Below are 23238 nucleotides of genomic sequence, written 5' to 3' on the forward strand. Positions count from 1 at the left end.
TCCCCTCGGCATCCCTCCAGCAGCCCACGGCAGAGGAAAAGTCCTCCAGCAGCCTAGAGGGGTTCGCCGCCTGGCGCGCTCAAACCCACCCGCACTCTATGGTGCGCGGGCACTTCCGGCTTCTCGGCCGCCGGGAGGATGAGTGTCGCCGGGGAGCGGCCACGTGACGCCCCGGGGCTGGGGCCCGCCTTCGGCCCGTCGGCCCTGGGCACCAAAGAGCAGTGAGTCCCGGGCGGGGCGGTGCCGGGCCCGGGGCCTGCCCAGCACCTTGGAGACCGCAGCCGCGCCTCGCCCCTGGCGGGCGCAGGGGTATCTCCACCGGCCTGGGGAGGCCGGGGGGCTGCAGGCGGGGCCCCGCCCCGGTGCCCGGCCCTGGCGGCTGGGTGTCGCTCCCCCGCGGACAGGCTTTTCAGAGGGGCGGCGGGTGTTCGGCTCCCAAGGCGGGTTGCTAGTTTGGGCTGGCCCTGTTCCTGGGAGGTTTCATCACCTTGACGTAATCTTTAATTAAAGACTCCTCTTTAATTCCTGGAGACTCCAGGGCAAGCGGTTGGCAACCCTAGTCCCAAAGCCCATTGGCATTCATTGGGACCTTGGTTCCTGCCTCCCCTAGGCTGCCTTGGGCTCTGCGGCTGCTGAGGCCTGGTGAAGTCTTCGCTGCGGCTGCGAGGTGTCATCCCCAGCCCGGGCCGGCAGGCTGGCAAGTTGCCTTAGGGCATTAAAATAGCGATGTGGCTTCGGCGAGGCAGGTGGTGGCTGGGTGCATGTCCCCTGGGATCAGGAAGGGTTGTACTTGGGTGCTGCCCATACCTTTGATCACACCACAGGTGCTGGCGCAACCCCGGCTTGAAGTGGTTTCCGTTATATACAATGTTTACAGTTTGGTTCTTTGGCTCTCAGCACCCCCACTAGGAAAATTGTTCCAGCATCCCTGTTTCACGCTGCCATTTATAGCGTGTGAGCTGCAGCAGAGCTAGCATATATAATGTATTCCTTCCTGAACTGGAAATCAAACCTCCCTGCTGATACCCTCTAGGCTTGTCTACACAGAGAAATTGACTGCTCTAGCTATTCCAGAATAGCTCCCCCTGTGGACACTCTATTCCAGAATAATCAGAGTGTGATTTATTTCAAAGCAGAATAGTTTACTCCTCAATAGCTATTCTGGGCAATTTCCCCATGTAGACAATTGTGAAGTAAAAATTATCAGCTTTTTGTAATTTCTCATTAATTAATGATATTTTCCCCAGGCACTAGATCTCAGCAAAGTTAGTTGCATCTCTCCTTGTTTCAATCTTTTTTCCTTTTTTAATTTGATTGTAGAGTTTAGGAGGAGAGCATGTGACCTTAAGTATGTAGCAATGTGTTCTAGGCCTAGTATTTTCTCTTGAACCTGAGGAATGAATCCTTAGTACATTGTACAATTTTCTAATTATTCTTCATCACCTGCTACAGGAAAAAAAAAAGTTGTTTAAAAGAAGTTTTTTGGACTCTGTGAAAAATACATCATGGTAACTGGTATAAAAATGAAAACTTTAGAAGGTGGTGGTTCTGAAAGCTTTTTATAATCCTACAACTCAAAAGCAGTTCCATTTTAAAATCCAAAATTTAAACATGAGCTATAATGTTTCAGGCTTTAAGCTCAATCTCAAGAGCAGTCAGAAAAATCTAATTTTTTCCCCTCAATGCAGTTCATATCTATCAACCTGCACCTTTTCAGTTCACTCTGATCATCCAGAGTTATTTGTATTGTGGACAAAATGTTCCACATCAGTTTGTATAATATACAAATAAACCTTTGACTGAGCTATACCATGGCGAACGTAATGAGTTCTAATATGGATCATAAAATCACTTAATATGCCATTCATTTGGTTCTCAGGTTTTGTAAGGATCAGATTGGCAGTGATTTCTTTTATTTTTGCTCAATGTTCTCAGAGTTTGTAAGGAGCTTCACACCTTTATGGATGCTGCAAGGCTCCAGAAAAGGAACATTAGAGCATATGAGTATGACAAACACCATTATAACCTTATTGATCTAACTTGGCATTAAAATGCTTATTGGAACATGTGCTGTCCTTGCAAGATGGAGATTTTTGATGTACTTTGGCAACTTTACACTGTTCCATCCAATGGGATCCAACCACTGGAGAATCTTCCCTGAGTTAGCCTTGGCATATAGTCACCAAAGCTATTCCCATGCCACCTCTTAAATATTGGTTGCCTGTATAGGAAGTGTGGTTTGGGATAAAGAGATGTGACTGGGGCTCCCAGCAATTCCTAGCTCCTACAACAATCTGTTGGGGCTGTTGGCAGTTAGTGGAGGTTATAACAGTCTGACCTACTCTGGAGGACTAACTCAATGTGCAGAACAACCCCAGGGTCAGGGGAATGCAAAACCACACTGTTGCCTCCCACCCCCATACCCCTCCTGGGTTGTGCTATACACTACTCAACCGGAGCTGGAGATCCAGCCCTTTGTTTTGATGCACATGTCTAATTTGGGAAATTCAACAGCTTATGGGTTGGACATGGGGTGTATGATATGTGAATACAATCTCCACCTGTGCCCTTTCTTCCTGATCGTTCATCTAAGTCATTCCTGTGTTAATTTCATATTCTGTCCTCTCTTCCTCTTTAGCTGGGACGCTGCATATGAAAGTGAATTACAGATTTTTCAGGAGAGTGAAGATGCTGGGGAAATTTGGTAAATAAAGAGAATAACTATCAATGGACATATGCATATTTTTATGCTTTTGAAAATATATGTAGTAAAAGCAAAATAAAAAACTCATTGGGTCACTGGGTAGTTCAAAGTATTAGTCATATGATACGGAGCTTTTTACCTTGGAGTCACCAATTCCTATTTGGCCCAAATCTGTTGTGACTGAAAATTGTTAGTTACCCCCTGAAAATTAGTTGTGTGTGCCATGAGTTGGTGGTTGCAGTCTGTTTTACTACTAGGCACGTACTCATATCACCAAGGACATCCATTATTATCATCAGAGGCTAAGAATTAAATAGGCAGCCTAGGGAAGCTTCCAATGCAGTCTTTATTTTATGTGGCCATAAAGAGGGCCTTAGTTTCAAGTACTGCTAATCCCAGTGGGTTTTAAGCCATTTGGTTTACTTAAAACTTAAACAAATCAGACTTGGAATATGATCTATATAGGTTGTTGCCTAGATGCTATAGTGACAGGTGCTTTACGAATGCCAGATAGGGGGAGAGATGAAGTACAGTTGCTGCTGTGCCTTTCATGTGTTCTGGATATGTTGATTACTCAAGCCTCTGTTTCTGATAGGTTTGGAGAAGAAAGCATGATTCGTTTAATCAGATGGATGGAAAAACAAAAGATCCCTCTGGACAGCTCAGTGCTTGACATTGGAACTGGAAATGGTGTTTTACTTGTTGAATTGGTTGGTATTTTGTAAAATTACAGAATCAAGGCTAAGAACAGAGTATATACATTTACTGCAAATGAGAGAATATTTGCTAGTTTCAGCTGATGCTGACATTATAAAAAGCAAAACAAAACTTAAATTAAAACTGCCATAGAGTGTTTTCCCATCAAGAGCACATTGGTTGTTGTGCATACAGTCTTTTACTTTAATTGATGTAGTTGTACTGATTGAAATTCACTTGGTTAGGGAACATCAGCAAATGAAAACTGGTAGTGTGTGATAGCAGCAGGTTTGCCATGCAGCCTAAGGGAGTTAGGCACCCAAGTCTCACTAAATTTCAATGGTGTTTGGGCACCTAACTCCTTTAGGGACTTTTAAAAATACCAGCTCTAGCAAACTAGAGTGAAGTTTTGTTTTACTGGATGGAAGAGGAGCTATTCTTTTGCCAGAGTTGTTTAGATCAGGGATTCTCCACCTTTTTCTTTCTGAGGCCCCCACAATATGCTATAAAAATTCCACGGTGCGTCTGTGCCATAACAACTGTTTTTCTGCATATAAAAGCCAAGGCCAGCATTATGGGGTAGCAAGGAGGGCAATTGCCTGAGGCCCCGTGAAGCTAAGTTGCTCAGGCTTCGGCTTCAGCCCTAGGTGGCAGGGCTTGGAGCTCCAGGCTTCAGCCCCAGGTGGTGGGGCTTCGACTTTCTGCCATGGGCCCAAGCAAGTGTAATGCCGATCCTGCTTCGCAGACCCCCTGAATGCTGCTCCCAGCCCCCCAGTGGGCCCTGGACCCCTGGTTGAGAACCACTGGTTTAGATTACAACTTCTTGTGAATGTCTTCTGTTTCTCTGAGTACTTTAAAGGGAACTGTAAATTGAAATATAATCAGTTTCAAAAACTGTTATAAATAATTTCCGGTTCTGTACCAGCTCCTAAATTCCCCTGCCAGTGTTCGTAGATTTACTATGATATTTTCTTATATTTTAAAATGCTTTCCTCTGCTCTATTGCTGTGTGCAAGACCCACAATAACAACAGAGAGAATTGACATACTGTATATTGGAAATAGTGAAATTGATACACAAAGGGCTGTCAAATGCACAAAATAGAGACGTTCCCCCCTTTCATCTTGGTTATACTACCATTAGCATTACTTGTGAAAATAGTAGTTAAAATATTTTCAGGCAGAAGTGTTGTTTTTTAAGTTGATGGTATCCCTTTAATTAAAAACAAAACAGTGATAATTTTTCTCTTGAGGTGGAAACAGAGTACCAAGTATGTTTTAAAAGCTGATATTGTTATTTCACAGGGGTACAATAGGGCATGAAGTTGAGCAATCTTCAGTAAGTTTAGTTATGAGTAGTTTTGTGTTCCTTTTCACATTTTTGATTAAATGCTTTGGTAGAATGTCCCAGCTGGTTTAGACTGAGTCAGTATATGGCATTCACTGTACTAACACTTATCCATAGGCTGTAGCAGTTAAAGCAGAATTTAAGTTCGTGTGCAGCTCTTGTATTTTTTTTAAAGTTTATAGTCTCCATGAATGTGAGCCAATGCTGTCTTGTCTTCCTGAATCTGCAGATAGACACAAACAGTAGCACTGAGAAGTATAACTGTCCCATCTATCTCATTAGAGATGTTAATTTGAAAGCTAATAATTTTAAATTTACTGTTAACTACATTCTTCTGCAGTGAAAGTGTTTTTATTTTGGATCATGCTTGAGTATTCTGCCATCCTTGAATCTGACCTCTGATGTATCTTGTAAACATGTAGTGAATTTTTATTCCATATCAAGAAAGGTAATGATGACATGGGAAACCCACTTCTAAAGGCTATTAGCATTCCCCCATCCCCCGAAAAATTATCCCTCAGGATATAAAGTGCCCCAAAGTATTGTGGTTTGACCAGGAAAGTTATTTTTAAGTGAAGTACTAGTCTGAAAAATGACTGAGATGTTGATTGTTTACTCTCAACTCAAGATGAGATTTGTTCAGTTTATAAAAAAAAGCATGAGTTTTTCCAACTGGCAGCTCTGTAACCTCAGCCCAGGATCTGGAAGTAATGCTGGGATTCTTCTGGCCCATGCATCATCAACAGTAATAAAATTCTACAGCTGGAAGTTGGGACCTGATAATTCCATAGAAACTGCAGTGCTGAAATGAAGTTAATTAACTAAATAGGATGGAACATCTCTGGAAGGTGGTTGTACAGGTTATGTGGTGGGCTGTCATCAGAGCAAGAAGAGGTGAAGTTAAGTCATATCTTGGTTCCCAGGGGAAAAGTAGACATATGTATAAACAGTCAGGAACAATAAGTGGGATTATACAGTAACTTTTCACTTAACGTTGTAATTGTGTTCCTGAAAAATGCGACTTTAAGTGAAAGGATGTTAAGCGAATCCAATTTCCCCATAAGAATGAATGTAAATGGGGGGGGGGGGGGTTAGGTTCCAGGGAAATTTTTTTTTTGCTGTACAGTACTATAGTTGGGAGGTGCCCCCGCCTTACCCCACACAGGCACAGCCCACTGGCACTGGAGACAGTGAGGCAGGCAAGGAGGCTGAAGGTGCTGTAGGCTAGGAGAAGCACATTGCGCAGCAGCAGCAGAAGCTTCCCCTACTCTCTAAGCACCAGGGGCAGGGGGCTCAACCCTCGGGCCGCCCACTCCACCCCTTCCCTGAAACCCCCACCCTTAACCCGCCTCTTCTTACCCCCCCTAGCCCCCTTTCTCTGCATGCCGCGTCCTTGCTCCTCCCCCACTCCCTTCCCTGCCTCCTGCCCACAGCAATCAGCTGGCTTGCGGCATTCAGGAGGGAGAGGGGAGGAGCGAGGACATGGCGCACAGGCTCCCTCTCCCCCCCCCCCCCCCCCCCGCCTCCTGAACACTGCAAGCCAGCTGATTGCCGGAGGCAGGGGAGGGACGGGGGAGGGTGCATGCTGCGTCCTCGCTCCTTCCTCCTGCCCGCGGCAGTCAGGTGGCTTGCGATGTTCAGGGGGCAGGAGGGTGGGGGGAGGAGCGAGGACTCTGCTCGCAGCCTGCCCCCTCGCTCCCCTGCTTCCTGCCCGTCGCAATCACCTGGTTTGCGGCGTTCGGGAGGGAGGGGGAGCCTGGGCGCCAAGTCCTCGATACTCCCCCCTCCCTCCTGAACGCTGCAAGCCAGCTGATTGCCGCAGGGAGGAGGGGGAAGGCACTGATCTGCGGGGTCTGCCTGCGGGTGGGAGGCGGTGTGGGGGGCATAGGGGAGCTGATATGGGGGCTATCAGCTGTGGACAAAGCAGGCAGCCAAACGACATTGTAGCGAAGCATTGCAAAACTTTAAATGGAGCATGTTCTGTAATTGAGCAGGGACGTAGGATCGAAACAACGTTAAGCAAAAGTATATTAAGTGGGGAGTTACTGTACTAAGAAAAATTATTCCCATGGAGGTTAATGCTGGTTGAGGCATTAACTCCTGTGCAGCAGGCTGTATATAGATGAGGAAAAGCATACTGACAAAAGTAGGTGGCTCTAGAAGAAGTCAAGCAGACACAGAATGCCATATGCCAACATACCATAAGCAGGTACACCACATGAGTGACCATTGTGATGCTAACAGATCCTGATACCCATCCACAAGCCAAAGCACCCGCTAGTGGGTACAATACTCACATTGTTGCATGTATCATACAGGCACGGTGGGGAAACTGCCATTCTGCAAGTTCCAAGAGACAAGCTCTTGAAAACTGTTGTCCTTTCCTTTATTTTTTTCCTCTTTTCTTTCTGTCTTTGCTCCCCGTATTTGTTATCCCACCACCCACAATGTTGGGTCCTCTTGCTCTTTGACATATGTGTATCATGAGGAGCCTGTGGACCTGCTTATTGAGTGTCTAGTGTTGTGACTCTCAGAGCAGTTGTGACTTCTCCTGCCTGTGTTTGTGACGAGCTTTTCTCCTTCAGCTACCTTTTCCTGGATACAGCACCAGGAATTTAGCCCATTCACTATTAATAGCAATGGAAAGACTGATAGGGCAATCAGGGCACCACTTATGACTCTGACCTCTCTGTTTCTTGAATAGCAAAGAGCAGAAAACATGTGACTCCCTATTAACAGAGATTGTCAGTACATTCTTTAATGAGGGAAATCTACCACCCAATTCAGAACATGCAATAATCTGGCAAACATTAAAGAAACCATTGCTCAGTGCTAGTGACCTTGAAAACTATGACCCAGTATTTAACGTCCTTTTTCTAAGCACACTAATCAAGAAACCAGCTAAAAGCATTTTCCAACATCAACTACCAGTACCATAGGTCAGGGCATGGTACAGAGACATCATTGGTTGCTCTGTTGTGTGATTTATTTTCCTCGCTGTGGAAGAGGGTAGTTAGTCCACATACGTTCAGCTGGAGCACACTGCAGTATTCAATATCATTGATCTCCAAACACTCCTGTCCTGTACCAAGAGAATGTAGGTGAAGCTGTAGGGTGAGCTGAAACTCCCTGAAGTGAATCATGTTGTTCCTCAAACACCAAATTGAGAGGGCTGGTTTGGGAACTGTTCTTCCACCTCCAAAGCCCTCAACTATGAAGACTTGCAAGACTGGGTGTTCTGGGAAGACAACAGGGGCAGAAGTCTTAGCAGTACACAGCTTTTTGTCAGATCTCTCCATGCCAAATGTGAACAACACAGTCTCTCAGCTTTCCTGATGTTTAGCTAAAATTTAGAGACTGGATTAAAAGCAGCTAGTTAAAGCTGAACTCACAGAGGTTATGCTGTTAGGAAGAACGTGCTGCAAAAAGTGTGTCTTTGTATATCCGCTGCTATCCAGGGCATCAGCCTTCCTATTAAGTCAGTGCACAGCCTTGGATAACTTTGAACTTCTTAATGCCATTGGATTCCCAAATGGCCATCTTGTCATAAAAACACCTACTTATATCTGCTGCTGGCCAGAAGATCGAACCTTCCATGGTGGATTCAGACCTGGCCACTTGTGACATTCAGACTTCATTTTTGCAATTCATTCTATCTAGGAATGAAACCACACACTCTCTGGTAAAATGCCAGCAGGTACAAGATGTAGTAACTCATCTGCTTAACAAAAGGTTTGCCATTAACACATTACCTCTGTGCTCTGCCCTCTGCACTGGTTTATTGAGTACAGAGTCTAACTCAATGTCTGTGTGGCACAGCATGTAATTAGCTTGTGGAACTCGCTGATGATACTGAAGCAAAGAACCCAGTAGCATTCAAATAAGGATTAGATGTTAATGTGAATAATCAGAATGTCATATGTAGTTACACCAGCGAGGATAAAAGGTATTAGGGATTTCAGTATGCTTCAGGACAAATTAAGTACCTGCCTGAATTTAAGAAACAAATTTTCCCATAGCTATGTTATTGTATAATTGTCCAGTATGGAGGATTTACTCCTTCCTTTGAATCATCTGATACTGACCGTTGTTGTGATCTGTATGGAAATGCCTGTTTTCTTAGTTTCCCTTTTGGTGCAGATTAGAGGATGTATTATTGTTTTTTACAACTACTTCTGTAGCGTGTTACTTGTCATGGTTCTGCTCAGTTTTCCACCTATTGGAAGGAACTAGCTCTTAGTTAACAATTCTGTTGATGATGTACAAAACAAAATAGAATAACAGCTCATGCTCCCATAGCTTTTTTGGTTCTACAGAGGTATCAGGAATAAAAATGAGTAAAAGCTTTTTTTGTCATTAGGATGACTAGAATTGACTTGGATTATACACAGGGAGCAGACCTGCTGAGTAAGGATAGTTTGCTAGCACATTGAGTAAGATTCTCTCTCTTTCTCTAGGCAAAATGTGGTTACACTAATCTCACTGGAATTGATTACTCTCCTTCTGCAATACAACTTTCTCAAAACATAATAGAGAAAGAAGGGCTATCTAATATTAAATTGCAGGTAAGTGTTCAGAGAGATTATGTTAAGGAAAATAGAAAGCAATTGATCTTGAGAGATTATTCGAGTCACTTGATTTCAGACACGTTAATATACTGACTACATTTTTTGAAATCTAATTGTAGTTCTGCTCACTTGAGGAGGACTCTAACCAACAGTTTATTAATATGTCTGTATTTACCAGAAGATTTCTTGGTTGGTGAAGATTTTACTCCCTTTAACACCTGTGCAAAACTCCCATTTAGTCGAACAAGAGTGTCATCCCTGAGCAAGGGGAGAGACTACATCACACTTTAAAAGATCAGTTCTGTGTTCTAGATTATATACTCTGACTTTCAGATAAGGAATAGCAGACTAAATATGTCAAACTACAAAAAATTCAACAATGGTTAGGCAGCTGGTGTACAGAGACCACTGCTTTTCATGCTGACCACTTTTATCTCATTGTTACCTTGTGCTTCTCCCGTCTGGATGTTCTCTTTTCTTATACTGAGGGTAGGTCTACATTACAGTGGGGATTGACGCTCTGAGATCGATCCACCAGCAGTCTTTTTAGTGGGTCTAGTGAAGACCTGCCAAATCGACAACAGAGCGCTCTCCAGTCGACCCCATACTCTACCCTGACAAGAAGAGTAAGGTAAGTCGACGGGAGACCTCCCCGCCGCAGTAACTCGACCTAAGGTACGTCGACGCCAGCTCCATTATTCAAGTAGCTGGAGTTGCATAGCATAGGTCAACTTACCGCGGCAGCTTATACATAGCCTTAGAATAGATCATAAACTCCTTGGGCTGTGTCAGTTTTGTTCTGTTTATATGCTGCCTAGCACTCTGGGACCCAGGTCCATGACTGGGGCCTCTCAGTGCTGCCACACTGCAAATAGTAAATAATACCGTAGAATGAACTCCCAAATACATTAAAGATTGTGAGGTGCTTAAATACTACTGTAATGGAGCCCAGCTACGCACTTCAAATAGGTAGGCAGGTAGCTGGGTTCAACTAAAGATTTTTGCATAATGCAAAGGGAGAATCAAATTGACATGGCATCAAAATTATGCAAAGAAGTTGCATGGTAAGCACTTCCCAAATAGACCTAGTGTAAGGAACTCATGCAGCCCATGTAGGGATGTACTTGTCTGTAAGGTACTCATGCAGCCTTTGCAGAATTTGTAACTGAATTAGTATAGTTTACCCCATATTGGTCATAGCCAGCCTGGGCATCCTCTGGTGGGCAATATAAGAGCTCAGCGAGTGCCAGTCAGTGTCTGCTCAGTGAAATGGCTGCCTGGCTCCTTAACCACTAGCTGCTGTGTTGTGTGCTTGGAATAAAGCCTGAAACTGCTTCAGCTGATCTCAAGTCTGTTGTGAGTGTTATCTTGTTCCATGACACTTAGATGTTGTCAATTTTTGTACCCTCACAAATGAAAGCACCAGTCTACATTAGAGATGCAGCATTTCCCAAATAAAAGATGATTATTTACATAGTTGTACACTTTTGATTTAGGTAAAAGACTTCTTGACTCCATCAGCTGAGCTATCAGGATTTCAGATTTGTATTGACAAGGGAACTTTTGATGCCATAAGCCTTAATCCTGACAATGCAGCTGAGAGGAGGAAGCAGTATGTGAAATCCCTCTGCACGGTATTGAAAATGGAAGGCTTTTTCCTCATAACCTCTTGTAATTGGACCAAAGAGGAGCTGCTAAATGAGTTCAGAGAAGGTAAGTAGTTGGGCAGAGTTATCTGCCAATTTATGGTTGTTTAAGGTTTTAAGTAGGTAAATGTTAATGTCCTTTTATTGCCGTGTTTATTTTATCAGAGCGGGATTAGATATCACAGTGATAAAACGTGGGTGTGTGTCCTGAGCCTTATCCTCACTACAGCTTCCATCGTTGTAGGCATGGGTATGGAATTATGGCTCCCATTTTTACCAGTATAGATGCACTTTAAGAGTGAGGATTTTTTTATACCTTCCAACCGCAGAGAACAAGAATTGCAGGCAAGTTATTATGGAGAAGAAGAGAATATATGGCTTTTTTCCTGTGATCTTTAAAATAGATCCCCCATTCACCCACCCAGCTCACCTTAAAATTGGGATAACATTTTTAGCTTTTCTTTTAGTCACAAAGGAACTGGCAGTTGTAGGCTGTGACATTCCATGTGCACGCACATGTCACTTGCTCAGTGAACCTCCTGATGGGTCTGAATTCTTTTACTTGCTAGTCAGCTTCTGAATCTCATGCCTGAAGCTTGAAACCCAAGTGTGCCAAGAACTAGAACTGCTGGCAAATTCTTATCTCTTCTTTCATTAGTCTACACACTGCAGCTAGCTAAGATTTTATTATCTATGGAGGAGTTTCAGCTATATAAAGAAGCAATATAAGACACAGTACTGTACACTTACATAGTAAATGACTTGCTTGTTTTCCATATGAATTAAGAGTGGTTTGCAAAAGGTTATCCAAGGGAAGAGTAACATGACTTCTTAATAAAAGCATTAATTTCTGTCTGGCAGGATTTGAAATTCTGGAGGAGCTGCCAACACCCAAGTTCTGCTTTGGAGGGAGGATTGGAAACAGTGTAACAGCCTTGGTTTTCCAAAGAAAAAATTAAGGCCATCAATCTTAGACAAATTAGATTAGTTGAGAAAAGAAAAGTCTGCACTTCAAAGTAAACCTGATGCAAAGGAGAGAGAGAGAGGAAAACACCTCCAGTATTGTGTAAATAACTGCTCACTGAGTACACAATAAAACACAGTGCATGTGCTGAACTGCAATGGGCTTCCATAAAATTCAGGGCAAGTTATATAAATCTGAAATGTTTCTAGGGTAAATTCTGCCCTGGTGCTGTTTCTCTGTGTTATAGCTTCATTTATTTCAACAAAATTGTATGGGTGTAAGTGAGGAAAAATGTGGTACTCTAATTTTTCAGAGACCAACTAAAACTATTCACATTAGTTTTGCATTTGAAGTGTAAATATTTTTTCCTATTTATTTTTGATTTTGGTTTCTAGTGAACAGTTTAAAATAAATTTAAGCAGTAATTGAATCATACAAAGCAAGAAGTCTTATTTCTGTGGTGTTTGGCGTACTAATGAACATGCTTTTGAGATCTAAACACTGGGCAATATTTTATTTTATTTTTGTAAATGAAACATGCATGTTACAGTGTAATCCGAAATCAACCTTTAGTTAAATAAGGAGGAAAATGGGTGTAAAGACTGTAGCACTCACAAGACATTGTAATATAGTGCTTTCGGGCGGGATTTTCATAAGTGCTCAGAATTGGCCTACTTCTACTTCCACCAAAATCCATTGACTTCAGTGGGAGTAGAGTTAGGCTAACATTGAGTACTTTTAAAAATCCCTTCCTGAATCTCTAATATGTGCTCGCTAATACTGATCAGTACCATCGATCCAATTAAATACTTAAAAGACGCTGTTTGGTGTTATTACAGCTTCTCAATAGCAGATATGCTTACCTATTTTAATATTAATTTATAGTATGCTAATGTGTTATGAAGGGCCACTAATGAACATCTTCTCCAATGAATTTTGTATGACATTTTAGTTGCATAAAACCCAAACAGAGACCACAAAACCCCACATCCCCAGCCTAATAACCCTGGTTATATTTATTATTGTTTTTAACCCATGTTCATTTCTTCGTTTATTATTTTATATTTGTGGAATAACGATACAGATGCCTGGAGAGAGAGAGGAAAGAAATATTTTTCCTTCTTTTATGACTTGCCCCACGCACATTTTCAAATGGCAGTAAACATGACATTTTAAGCATCCAACAACTCCTATTAGGCAATTTGTTCTCATGGAAGAAGAATGTCATGTTTGCTCATCAAGGAAATGTTTTTCCTGGTTCTCAGTCTGAGCAGGTTCGTTGGCTGCCCCGCTCCTGTTCTAGTGCTCCCCCTCTGCAAGAAGTAAGGACCAGAAGAGCTGTACAGTAGCAGATCCTTCATCATTAACCTGCCCCCAGGGTGGCATTCCCGAATTCTGCACCTCCTTGCACAATGGAACTGTGCTAGTTCCACTGAAAAATGACCCAACAGAAGTAGAGAGCAGGTTTTGGTCCCAAATGAGAATGTTTCTTTATATGCTTAGGCAGCCTAGTATCCTTACCTACGTTCAAAGTTAAAAAAAAGTTAGATGTGGTGATGTTACCCTTTGAATAGCCAGTGGGGTAGTATTTACTACCTCCCACCCAAAGGTTTCCAGCTGCACATAGGACTACTAGTGCCTGTAAGAGTTGCCCATCATCAGTTCCTACCTTGGATATATTGATGAGATAACAATAAATCTTTGGAGAGATGTTCCCAAGCCTTAAAATGTGGGTCTGAATTTTTGTAATAAATGTGGGATCAGGTGGATCTAATACAAGCAGATTTTAACTGACACACACACACCAATATGGGGTGTTTGCCTATGAGGCTTCTGTTTTATTTCCATCTGTAATCTTTGCTAATCTAGGAGTGTTATAGGGTTTAAAAGCATTAAAATAAATCAACTATGATCGCAAACTACAGGAAATTCCTTTAATCAACCAACAAGAATTTAACCATAATTCTTCAGTCCATAAGACTTCCATGGTTTAGGCCTGTTATTGCTTTGTTTTGTTTTTTAAAATGACTGATTTCTATTTTTTTAATATTAGATTCTGTTATCTAGATTATTTTTATCCATGCAGACTATATAAAAATATGAAGTCTCTCCAACTATTTATTCAAATCTTGACTTGAAGAATTCTTACAAATAAATGTGCATCAGGCAAAATTGGTGATAGAACTGAAATTGGATCAATCCTCTGACATTTTATTTAATTTTATTTTTTCAGCAAAGCTTTTAACAGTATAGATTATAAATTCTCATCTTAACACTGGTTTGAAGATTTTCTATGGGCTCTATTCTCCACGGTGTGAGAGAGTTTCTTCTGGATGGTTTCCTTGGTGTGGGAAAGAGGTGGATCAGCTCCCCAAACCTATGTATCTTTGTAGGAAAAGCTAAGGCCCTGTGACTCACTGCAGTATTCCCTCCCAGCTCTCCTCAGCAGTATAGCTCGACAGGCAACAAGGCCTGCATAAATGCTACACACTGCCTTCAAACATCTCCCCCCACCTGCTCTCTTTGAAAGGGAAAGGGGTGGGGAGGGGTTTGGTAGTGCAGAGGAGATGCACACACCTATTCAACAAGCACCGTCAACTTGGAAATAATCTTTCCATTTGCAACTGTTGTACCTAGTATTGTTACAATTAACTCCCCCTCCACCCTCAAAAGATTACCGTAACTGGAAGTGTATAGAGAGGGGAACTCCCCGCCCAGGTTGCTTGCTTTGTGCATCTGTCAGCACTCTGTGTATAGTCAGTTTCAATGTTTAATTGATGGTCAGTTGTGTTTCCTGGTCTCATGCGTTACTCGGGGATGGACCTTACCTGCGTGCTGTTCCTCAGGCTCTGTAAGAAGGTGTTTAACAAGAGCAGTAAAACTAAGGAGGAGGAATCAGTAGACAGGAAGTGGTGGAAGAAATGGGGTGGCCCAAGCAGGTTTGGTGGGGTTGGCGGGGAGGGATAGCTCAGTGGTTTGAGCATTGGGCTGCTAAACCCAAGGTTGTGAGTTCAATCCTTGAGGGGGCCATTTAGGCATCCAGGGCAAAAATTGGGGATTGGCCCTGCTTTGAGCAGGGGGTTGGCGTAGATGACCTCCTGAGGTCCCTTCCAACCTGATATTCTATGATTAATAGATTTTAATTCTAGAAGGGGCCATTGTGTCAACACAAGCCATAAATCTAACAGAGTGGTTTCTTCATCTAGTCTTGAGTTCTCCTGCTCTTGCGCATGCCCAAAAGACTCTTCTAATCATAGAATCATAGAATATCAGGGTTGGAAGGGACCTCAGGAGGTCATCTAGTCCAATCCCCTCCTCAAAGCAGGACCAATCCCCAACTAAATCATCCCAGCCAGGGCTTTGTCAAGCCTGACCTTAAAAGCTTCAAAGGAAGGAGATTCCACCACCTCCCTAGGTAACGCATTCCAGTGCTTCACCACCCTCCTAGTGAAAAAGTTTTTCCTAATATCCAACCTAAACCTCCCCCACTGCAACTTGAGACCATTACTCCTCGTTCTGTCATCTGCTACCACTGAGAACAGTCTGGATCCATTCTCTTTGGATCCCCTTTCAGGTAGTTGAAATCCCCCCCTCAATCTTCTCTTTGGCAGACTAAACAATCCCAGTTCCCTCAGCCTCTCCTCATAACTCATGTGTTCCAGTCCCCTGATCATTTTTGTTGCCCTCCACTGGACGTTTTCCATTTTTTTCACATCCTTCTTGTAGTGGGGGGCCCAAAACTGGACACAGTACTCCAGATGAGGCCTCACCAATGTCGAATAGAGGGGAACGATCACGTCCCTCGATCTGCTGGCAATGCTCCTACTTATACATCCCAAAATGCCATTGGCCTTCTTGGCAACAACGGCACACTGTTGACTCATATCCAGCTTCTCGTCCACTGTAACCCCTAGGTCCTTGTCTGCAGAACTGCTGCCGAGCCATTCGGTCCGTACTCTGTAGCGGTGCGTGGGATTCTTCTGTCCTAAGTGCAGGACTCTGCACTTGTCCTTGTTGAACCTCATCAGATTTCTTTTGGCCCAATCTTCTAATTTGTCTAGGTCCCTCTGTATCCTATCCCTCCCCTCCAGCGTATCTACCTCTCCTCCCAGTTTAGTGTCATCTGCAAACTTGCTGAGGGTGCAATCCACGCCATCCTCCAGATCATTAATGAAGATATTGAACAAAACCGGCCCCAGGACTGACCCTTGGGGCACTGCACTTGAGACCAGCTGCCAACTAGACATGGAGCCATTGATCACTACCCGTTGAGCTCAACAATCTAGCCAGCTTTCTATGCACCTTATAGTCCATTCATCCAGCCCATACTTCTTTAACTTGCTGGCAAGAATACTGTGAGAGACTGTGTCAAAGCTTTGCTAAAGTCAAGGAATAACATGTCCACTGCTTTCCCCTCATCCACAGAGCCAGTTATCTTGTCATAGCAGGCAATTAGATTAGTCAGGCATGACTTGCCCTTGGTGAATCCATGCTGACTGTTCCTGATCACTTTCCTCTCCTCTAAGGGCTTCAGAATTGATTCCTTAAGGACCTGCTCCATGATTTTTCCAGGGATTGAGGTGAGGCTGTTTAAGATCAGCAAGGATTTCACTGTTAAGCCAAGCTCATCGCCTGCCATATTTACTATTTTTTCTACACAGCGGGATGGTTTGTCCCTGTAACCTCAATAATGATTTTTTAAAATACAGCCCGCTGTCCTGGACTCCTAAACTCCTCATAAAGAGGGGAGCAGAAAAACCCTTCTAAACTGGGTTTAAAGAGGATTTTTTCTAAAAAAAAGAAAAAGAGGACCAGTTTGAAGGATGCTCTGTCAGAAACCTGATTTGTTTTAATATTTGGTTTTTAAAACTGGAGGTTTCCAGTGCATCTTTAATATAAACTTCATCAGTTTGAATTTTTTTTTTTTTTTGATTAAAAGGCTTGTAATGAAACTACAGGTGCCTAGTCTGTACTAGAATTTTACTGTGAGAGAGCTAATGCACATTGATTATCCTGTGGTAAAAACACACCTTTTTAAACAGTGAAGACAAAGCCCTAGCAGACAGGACAAAGGGTGAGATGAGGAACATAGGCACAGAGTAATTAAGTGATTTAGCCAATGCCACATGGCAGGTGAGTGGCAGAGCTGCAAACAGAATCCTGGTCTCTTGAATTCCAACCCAGTGCTCTAACCACTGGACACGTCTGTCTCTGTGGTCATTAGATGGTGTCTACTTTAATTTCACAAAAGGTTGTGATTGTATGGAGTTTTGATGAATAATCTGCCACTCCCCCAACGAAGTACAAACTAAAGCCGCAGCTTTCAAAAATGTTCCATATAATGTCTTTGTTCTCTGGTATAACTCCAATGCTATTCAATGTCTTTCTTTGGCTGTTTTTAATGATGGGCATTTTTGCTGTACAGTTTCTAAATCCTAGGAGCTCAGGCAATCTGCAGTTGAGGTTCTAGTACCAACCTTTACACTACCCTTGTTTTTTTACCTTTGCCCCACTCCTAGGCTACAGATCCCCTTATCCTGCCCCATTGAATTTCATACTTCTTCTACAGGCCACAGACCCATCCTGACCCACAAAACCCATACCCCAAGTATGGACATGTTAAACATTCCCCCACTCCATGCAGGCCAGAGACTCCAACATCACACATTTTACCCTTTGCCAGGGAAGATAAACAAATATACCGAATATTCCACCACCCCCATGAGAGAGTTATAGCAATTTCTTGCAGTATCCTGGACAAATCTTACTGAATTAAATTAAAGTATTTTAGGAGTGCAGTGTATTGAAAAACGTTTATGTACTATTGTGAGATTGTACATAACGTTTCTAGGGGAAGATGTGTAAACCCTGGGAAGTGTTATGAATTTCACAGGACTATTTGAAACAATGTGCCAGACAAGAATGGACTTTTCAAGTGAGTTTCCTAGAAAATCCCTCGGGGGAGGTATACACAAATGCACCCCTCTGGGTATGCAAGTACACAGTGAAAGATTCTTTTATTGTTTTAATATGTTTTCTCTGTGATGCCTTCACCTTAAGAATAAATGTGCTTGCTTAGAAAGAGCTGGGTCGTACCTTATAACTGTGAGCACTTCTCAGAAGCTAATAGCCTCTGAGAAGATAGAAAAGCAGGTGCGCTTAAGCAGTCTGACTTGCTGGGGAATTCTGAGTGCAGGCAAGGAGCTGTGCAGCCTGGAAAAATGCTGGCCAGGAGGGGGAGAGACACATGTCTCTGTGCAGGAGACGTGATGGCTGGGGAGCCAAAAACCTAAGAGTTGATGCCCTCGGTGGGGGACAAGGAAGAAATACTGCTGCAGTTGCCCTAAACTGTGGCACACCCAACTACCACATTAAGGGAAAGATATTTTCCATTGATTTCTACCATTGTATGACCCCTGTAACATTTCCGCTGCTGGGAAAATGCATTAGCATCTGTGGGAACTGGAGGCTGCTGATGGAAGGTAGAAACTTAGAGACTCAGGTGTCTTTGATCCAGGAGAATGCTGTGAGGGAGAGCCACTTCCCCCTCCTCAGCACAAGGCATGGCAGTACTAATCCTGGAGCCGCCTTTGTCACCGTATACAATAGCGCCTGCAGGAGCCAGGCACCTCTTTGCTCAGAAGGAAGCCAGGAATGATGGGAAATGGCTCAGGGGCTGTATGTGGGAGGGGTAACTAACAGTTTCGCCCCATAGTATGGCTATAGCTAACAGCAGAGGTCCAAGAGGAGAGCATGGCAGTAAGGATTCCACCACTATCGATACCCCCAGTGGGGGGTGTGTGTGTGTGTTGTGTGAGTGTGCGCACGCGCTGCCTGCCAGGATCTTGAGGTATGGGCGCCGGTCGCCAATGGTTGAGGCAGGTGAGAGCACAGCTAAGTGGGGATGTGATTTTTTTTCTAAAAGTCATAAATGACCTGCAATCGTTAGGAAAGATCAGTACAAAATTCACAAACTCCATATCAGCTTACATTAGCAAAAGCACTGGGCGTGCTAAAAGGCCACAGGACTCCTTAAAAAGCAAAGTGAGTTAAGATCAGGTGAAGAGAAACTTACAGAATTATCCACACTTCTCATATAAATTATAGATGCATATGAAGGACAGGTCATCTGTCGATCTTGGAAAAAAATAGTCCTACGTGCTAGTTAGGATCCGCTTATAACAAGTTTGATGGATTTACATCAGAGTGATTTTGATTGGACCTAAAAAATACTCAATTGTCTGAGTGTCAAACTTCTAAAAAATATTCACCTCTTGGCAGGGACTGTGCATGAGAAATGTTTGGAAGAAAGCAGCCTTTAAAATCACTAAATATGGTGTGACTTGTGATAAAACCATGAGAGCTGACAACTCTGAATTCACCGAAATTTTCATAATCTTAATTTTGGAATCAATATAGTGAGTCCCTAATACCCCTGTCCAGATATAAACCAAGTACAATGCAAACAGTTGCAGTTTTAATCTGGGGCCCTCAGTAATAACCTGAAGAACATTCTCCTAAAGGAACAGAAAGGATGTAATTACATGCTTACTCATTTCTGGCCCTCTATGGAGCAGCAGCAGCCAATGAGCTATAATTCTATTAGTTTTAGGATGTAATCCAATATCTTCTAAAAACCCAGACCCTCCAAAATGATTTCACTTTAGTCTGGCCAGATACTGAAATCCAAAAACAAAATATTAATTCCTTAACCTCTAAGCCTCTCCACAAACATTACACCAAAAACCAGCAGCATATAATAGCCTTTGAAAGTGATAGTTCCTAAGTGACAATTACCGTCATGTAAACATAGCCCCTTACTTGTAAAAAATAGTATGGTTACAAATAGGTGGAAGTCAGAAACTAGGGGAGCATCAGCCTCCATTTTCAATTTCCTGGCTTTTGTTAGCTTATCTCATGACCTTTCTTATATAACATTTCCTTATTTTTAAAAAAACCCTGTGTGGCATTGAAGATAGGGAAATACTTATTTCAACTAAATGTTTTGTCGTGAAGAAGAGGGGAATTTTTATTTACCAAGAATCAATTATTTTGGGGAATATATGTACCCAGTGGCTCGAAATGAGTCCCATGTGTAGAAATGCCACTAGAGTTGTCCTCTTAAAAACATGCTTATTTCATTTATTTATAAAAAATAACCAGGCCCCTCCACCCCCCATTAGTAGAACAGGGAAGGCATGAACTAAATGGAGAGAAGTGACTGGACTGATCTGTGATAGGTTTCAGAGTAACAGCCGTGTTAGTCTGTATTCGCAAAAAGAAAAGGAGTACTTGTGGCACCTTAGAGACTAACCAATTTATTTGAGCATAAGCTTTCGTGAGCTACAGCTCACTTCATTGGATGCATCTGTGCATCCAATGAAGTGAGCTGTAGCTCACGAAAGCTTATGCTCAAATAAATTGGTTAGTCTCTAAGGTGCCACAAGTACTCCTTTTCTTTCTGTGATAGGAGAATGCCTATCAAATTGAAAAGTAAGATCTACAAGATGGTAATTAGGCCTGCACTTTTGTGTCTCTCTTAATGCTGGGCACTGAGGAAGAGCAAAGAGCGGATCTTGAATACAGTAGAAATTAAAATGTTAAGATGAATGCTTGGAGTTACAAGGGTGAACCATGTTCAGAACAAATGAATTAGGGGAAGTGTGAAGGTGTTACCAATTGTAGAAAAGCTGAAGGAATCCAGGCTTAGATGGTGTGAGCATGTGAAAAGAAAATCAGAAGAATATATAGTAAACAGGGTGTTAAACTTAGAAATAGAGATTAAAAGAAGGGTTGGAAGAACCTAAAACTAGATGGGTGGATGTCATACAAAAGAATTTGATTAGCTATGGAGTTTCCTAAGAACTGCTTCAAGACATACTGGAATGGAAAAGAAGAACTCAAATTGCCGACCCCACATAGATGGGACTAAGGCTCAGTGAAGAACTAGGTCCCCATCCAAATTCTGGGATCTGGACAGTTTACTTTTCCAGTACAATTTAAAATGGAAGGGCCTGGTTTTCTCAATGTAAAATACATACAGGACCGCAAATAAAACGAGCCCTACAACAAATGTGTCCAAGCCTTAATGCACTCCGACCTCAAATGCCTAGAAGATTATACCAGCTTTGCACTAGGCCCTGAAGATTTAACTGCTCAAGAAGACTGGGAGGGAAATAAATTCCAAAACTGTGGATCCCTCGTGGAGAATACCCTGCTCACAGCCCACTTCTTTGTATACGGCCTGATCCAAAGCTCATTGACGTCAGCCTTTACATTGACTTTAGCTGGCTTTAGATTAGGTCCTTTGGGTCTGATGCAAAGCCTTCTGGAGTCAATAGGAGAACTTCCATTGACTTCAGTGGGCTTTGTATCAGAAACCCTTCCCTGCTCCCCCTTCACCTTCTGCTGAAGCGCATATCCAGCCAAAGACACACCCACCCCACAGCAGTCCTGCCATGACATCCAACTAGATCTTGGTTCCACAGGCAAAGTCTGAGGTCGGATCCTTTATCAGTTCATGGGTGGTGATTAGCCACGAACCTCACATTCAACAGTGATCACATAGCATACCTGTGGCAACTACAGCAATTGTTTACCTGGCAAAGTAACAGGAGGAAAGTATTTAATGTATTTTTAGCTTCTTTTAATATGAGTCAGCAGCTGGAAACAAGGAAAGAGATTCAGCAGCGTGTGACCAGCCAAGTCCGTGTGAACTAGTAAATGCACCTGCTGAGAACCACTGCTCCAAAACATTTCTCAACCTCCCTTTTTAAAAGTTGGTTTTCCATTGATGAGTATAAATGTTTGTAGGCTTCAACTTGGTAAGGAAATGTTGAGCACAGCATATGACCCAGACACAGAGACTGTCTCTGAAAAGTTATCTCCACAGCCATTACAAGGTAGCTAGGCAAGGTGAACTACTGTGGGGGTGAATACATGCTGACCTTGCCTCGCTATCATATGTTACAAAAGATAGGTGCCTTTTCTCTACTAGGATGTTACAGTGAGATAACTATTGCACACTAGCCATCTCACTGTAAAAACCACTTGTTTGGCAGGGAAGACGTAGCCTTACGTTGTAAGCTCTTTATGGCAAGAATTGTCTCATCCTATATTTAATCAGTATGGCCCTTATGGTTGGGCCTCAAGGCACTGCTATAATACAAATAACCAGTACATGCTTAGCTTAATAATGAAATGAATATAATGCCCACTATTTAACGGTAATAATTATATTTCAATGGTTGATCTTTGAATGCTGCCTTGATGAAAGTTAGGATTGTTGTTGGCTTCCAAATGGGTTTGCTATATTGAAGCAATGCTATGGGGAGGGATAGCTCAGTGGTTTGAGCATTGGCCTACTAAACCCAGGGTTGTGAGTTCATGGGAACCATTTTTACATAAGGGTGAGTTCTTGAATAGTTTTTCCAGTACATTAGGTATAAGCTTGCTTCTCTTCATCAGTGATACTGATCTTTTACTTATGTCCTCATCCTGAAAATATGCATATGGACAGTACTGTAGTCATTGCAAGGAAAATCACCTATCTATCTATGTTTTGTAGGGTACTTAGTACAGGACTGTCAAATTCATATTATCTAGGGTTACAGAGAAACTGTAAATATGGTAATTAGAAACATGCAGCATTAATTTCTAGTGCTTTTGCACTGAAATTGCTTTCTTAATCTTGGCATGCAACAAAGCAAAGAACATCCTTTGCTACCTCAATAACAGTTTTATTTTATAAGGTGTTTTAAGTACTTTAACATATCAAATGATCTTCCGTAAAATATACTGAAAGACAAGGGAAAATAAATCAGTCTTCAGGCTAGTGCTTTGCATTCCCATTCCTTGCTCTCTTGGCTTGGATAATGAGATCGTAGGATTATACTGCCCAAATCTACCCCCTTTGGCTAAATCAAGAGGTTACTGATGGACTCTGAAAGAACACCTGTGTTATACTGCTTGGTTGGAAGTACGTTCACCATGATCCAGGCCTTGAGGATAATAGTTTAGTTAAGTGGGGAAGTATTAATGGAGCCATAGGGCATTGAGTGTGTGGGTATGGGGGGATTTGAGATGAAGTGGCCTCAAGTTGAGGGGAAGTGATCATCAACATGTGTTCTATAATGTAACTAAAGGAAATGTCAATGCCTGGCTTGATTAGCTAAGTAATAGCATGCAATAGCTTGGAATATGTGCCATTCTGATGAACAGTTTTTCTAGGATACTAGAAATTAAACTCAAGGTCGTCATGCAGAAAAATGATGTAGCCCCAAAGTAACATATAAATGCTGAATAATAGTGAGT

At 42.5% G+C, this 23238-nt stretch overlaps 1 protein-coding gene across 4 annotated transcripts in view; it reads left to right on the plus strand.

Annotated features, from left to right (window-relative positions):
* Nucleotides 1-23238, plus strand: part of EEF1AKMT2 (EEF1A lysine methyltransferase 2) — a 48457-nt gene continuing 25219 nt past the window's right edge. For 2 of the 4 annotated variants that reach the window (XR_014712420.1, XR_014712421.1), the window contains exons 1-5: nucleotides 1-221; nucleotides 2639-2704; nucleotides 3300-3414; nucleotides 9205-9312; nucleotides 10812-11028. Coding sequence is in view for 2 of the 4 variants with exons in the window: in XM_084634144.1 (XP_084490270.1) it covers nucleotides 139-221; nucleotides 2639-2704; nucleotides 3300-3414; nucleotides 9205-9312; nucleotides 10812-11028; nucleotides 11823-11920 (687 nt within the window). In the remaining 2 variants the exon portion in view is untranslated. Of the gene's footprint in view, nucleotides 222-2638; nucleotides 2705-3299; nucleotides 3415-9204; nucleotides 9313-10811; nucleotides 11029-11822; nucleotides 12745-23238 lie in introns of those variants that run through there. The other 2 variants (XM_084634144.1, XM_084634145.1) reach the window with 2 other exon arrangements.

This window comes from Lepidochelys olivacea (genome assembly GCF_965140295.1).
Source record: "Lepidochelys olivacea isolate rLepOli2 genome assembly, chromosome: 7".
NCBI classification, from domain to species: domain Eukaryota; kingdom Metazoa; phylum Chordata; order Testudines; family Cheloniidae; genus Lepidochelys; species Lepidochelys olivacea.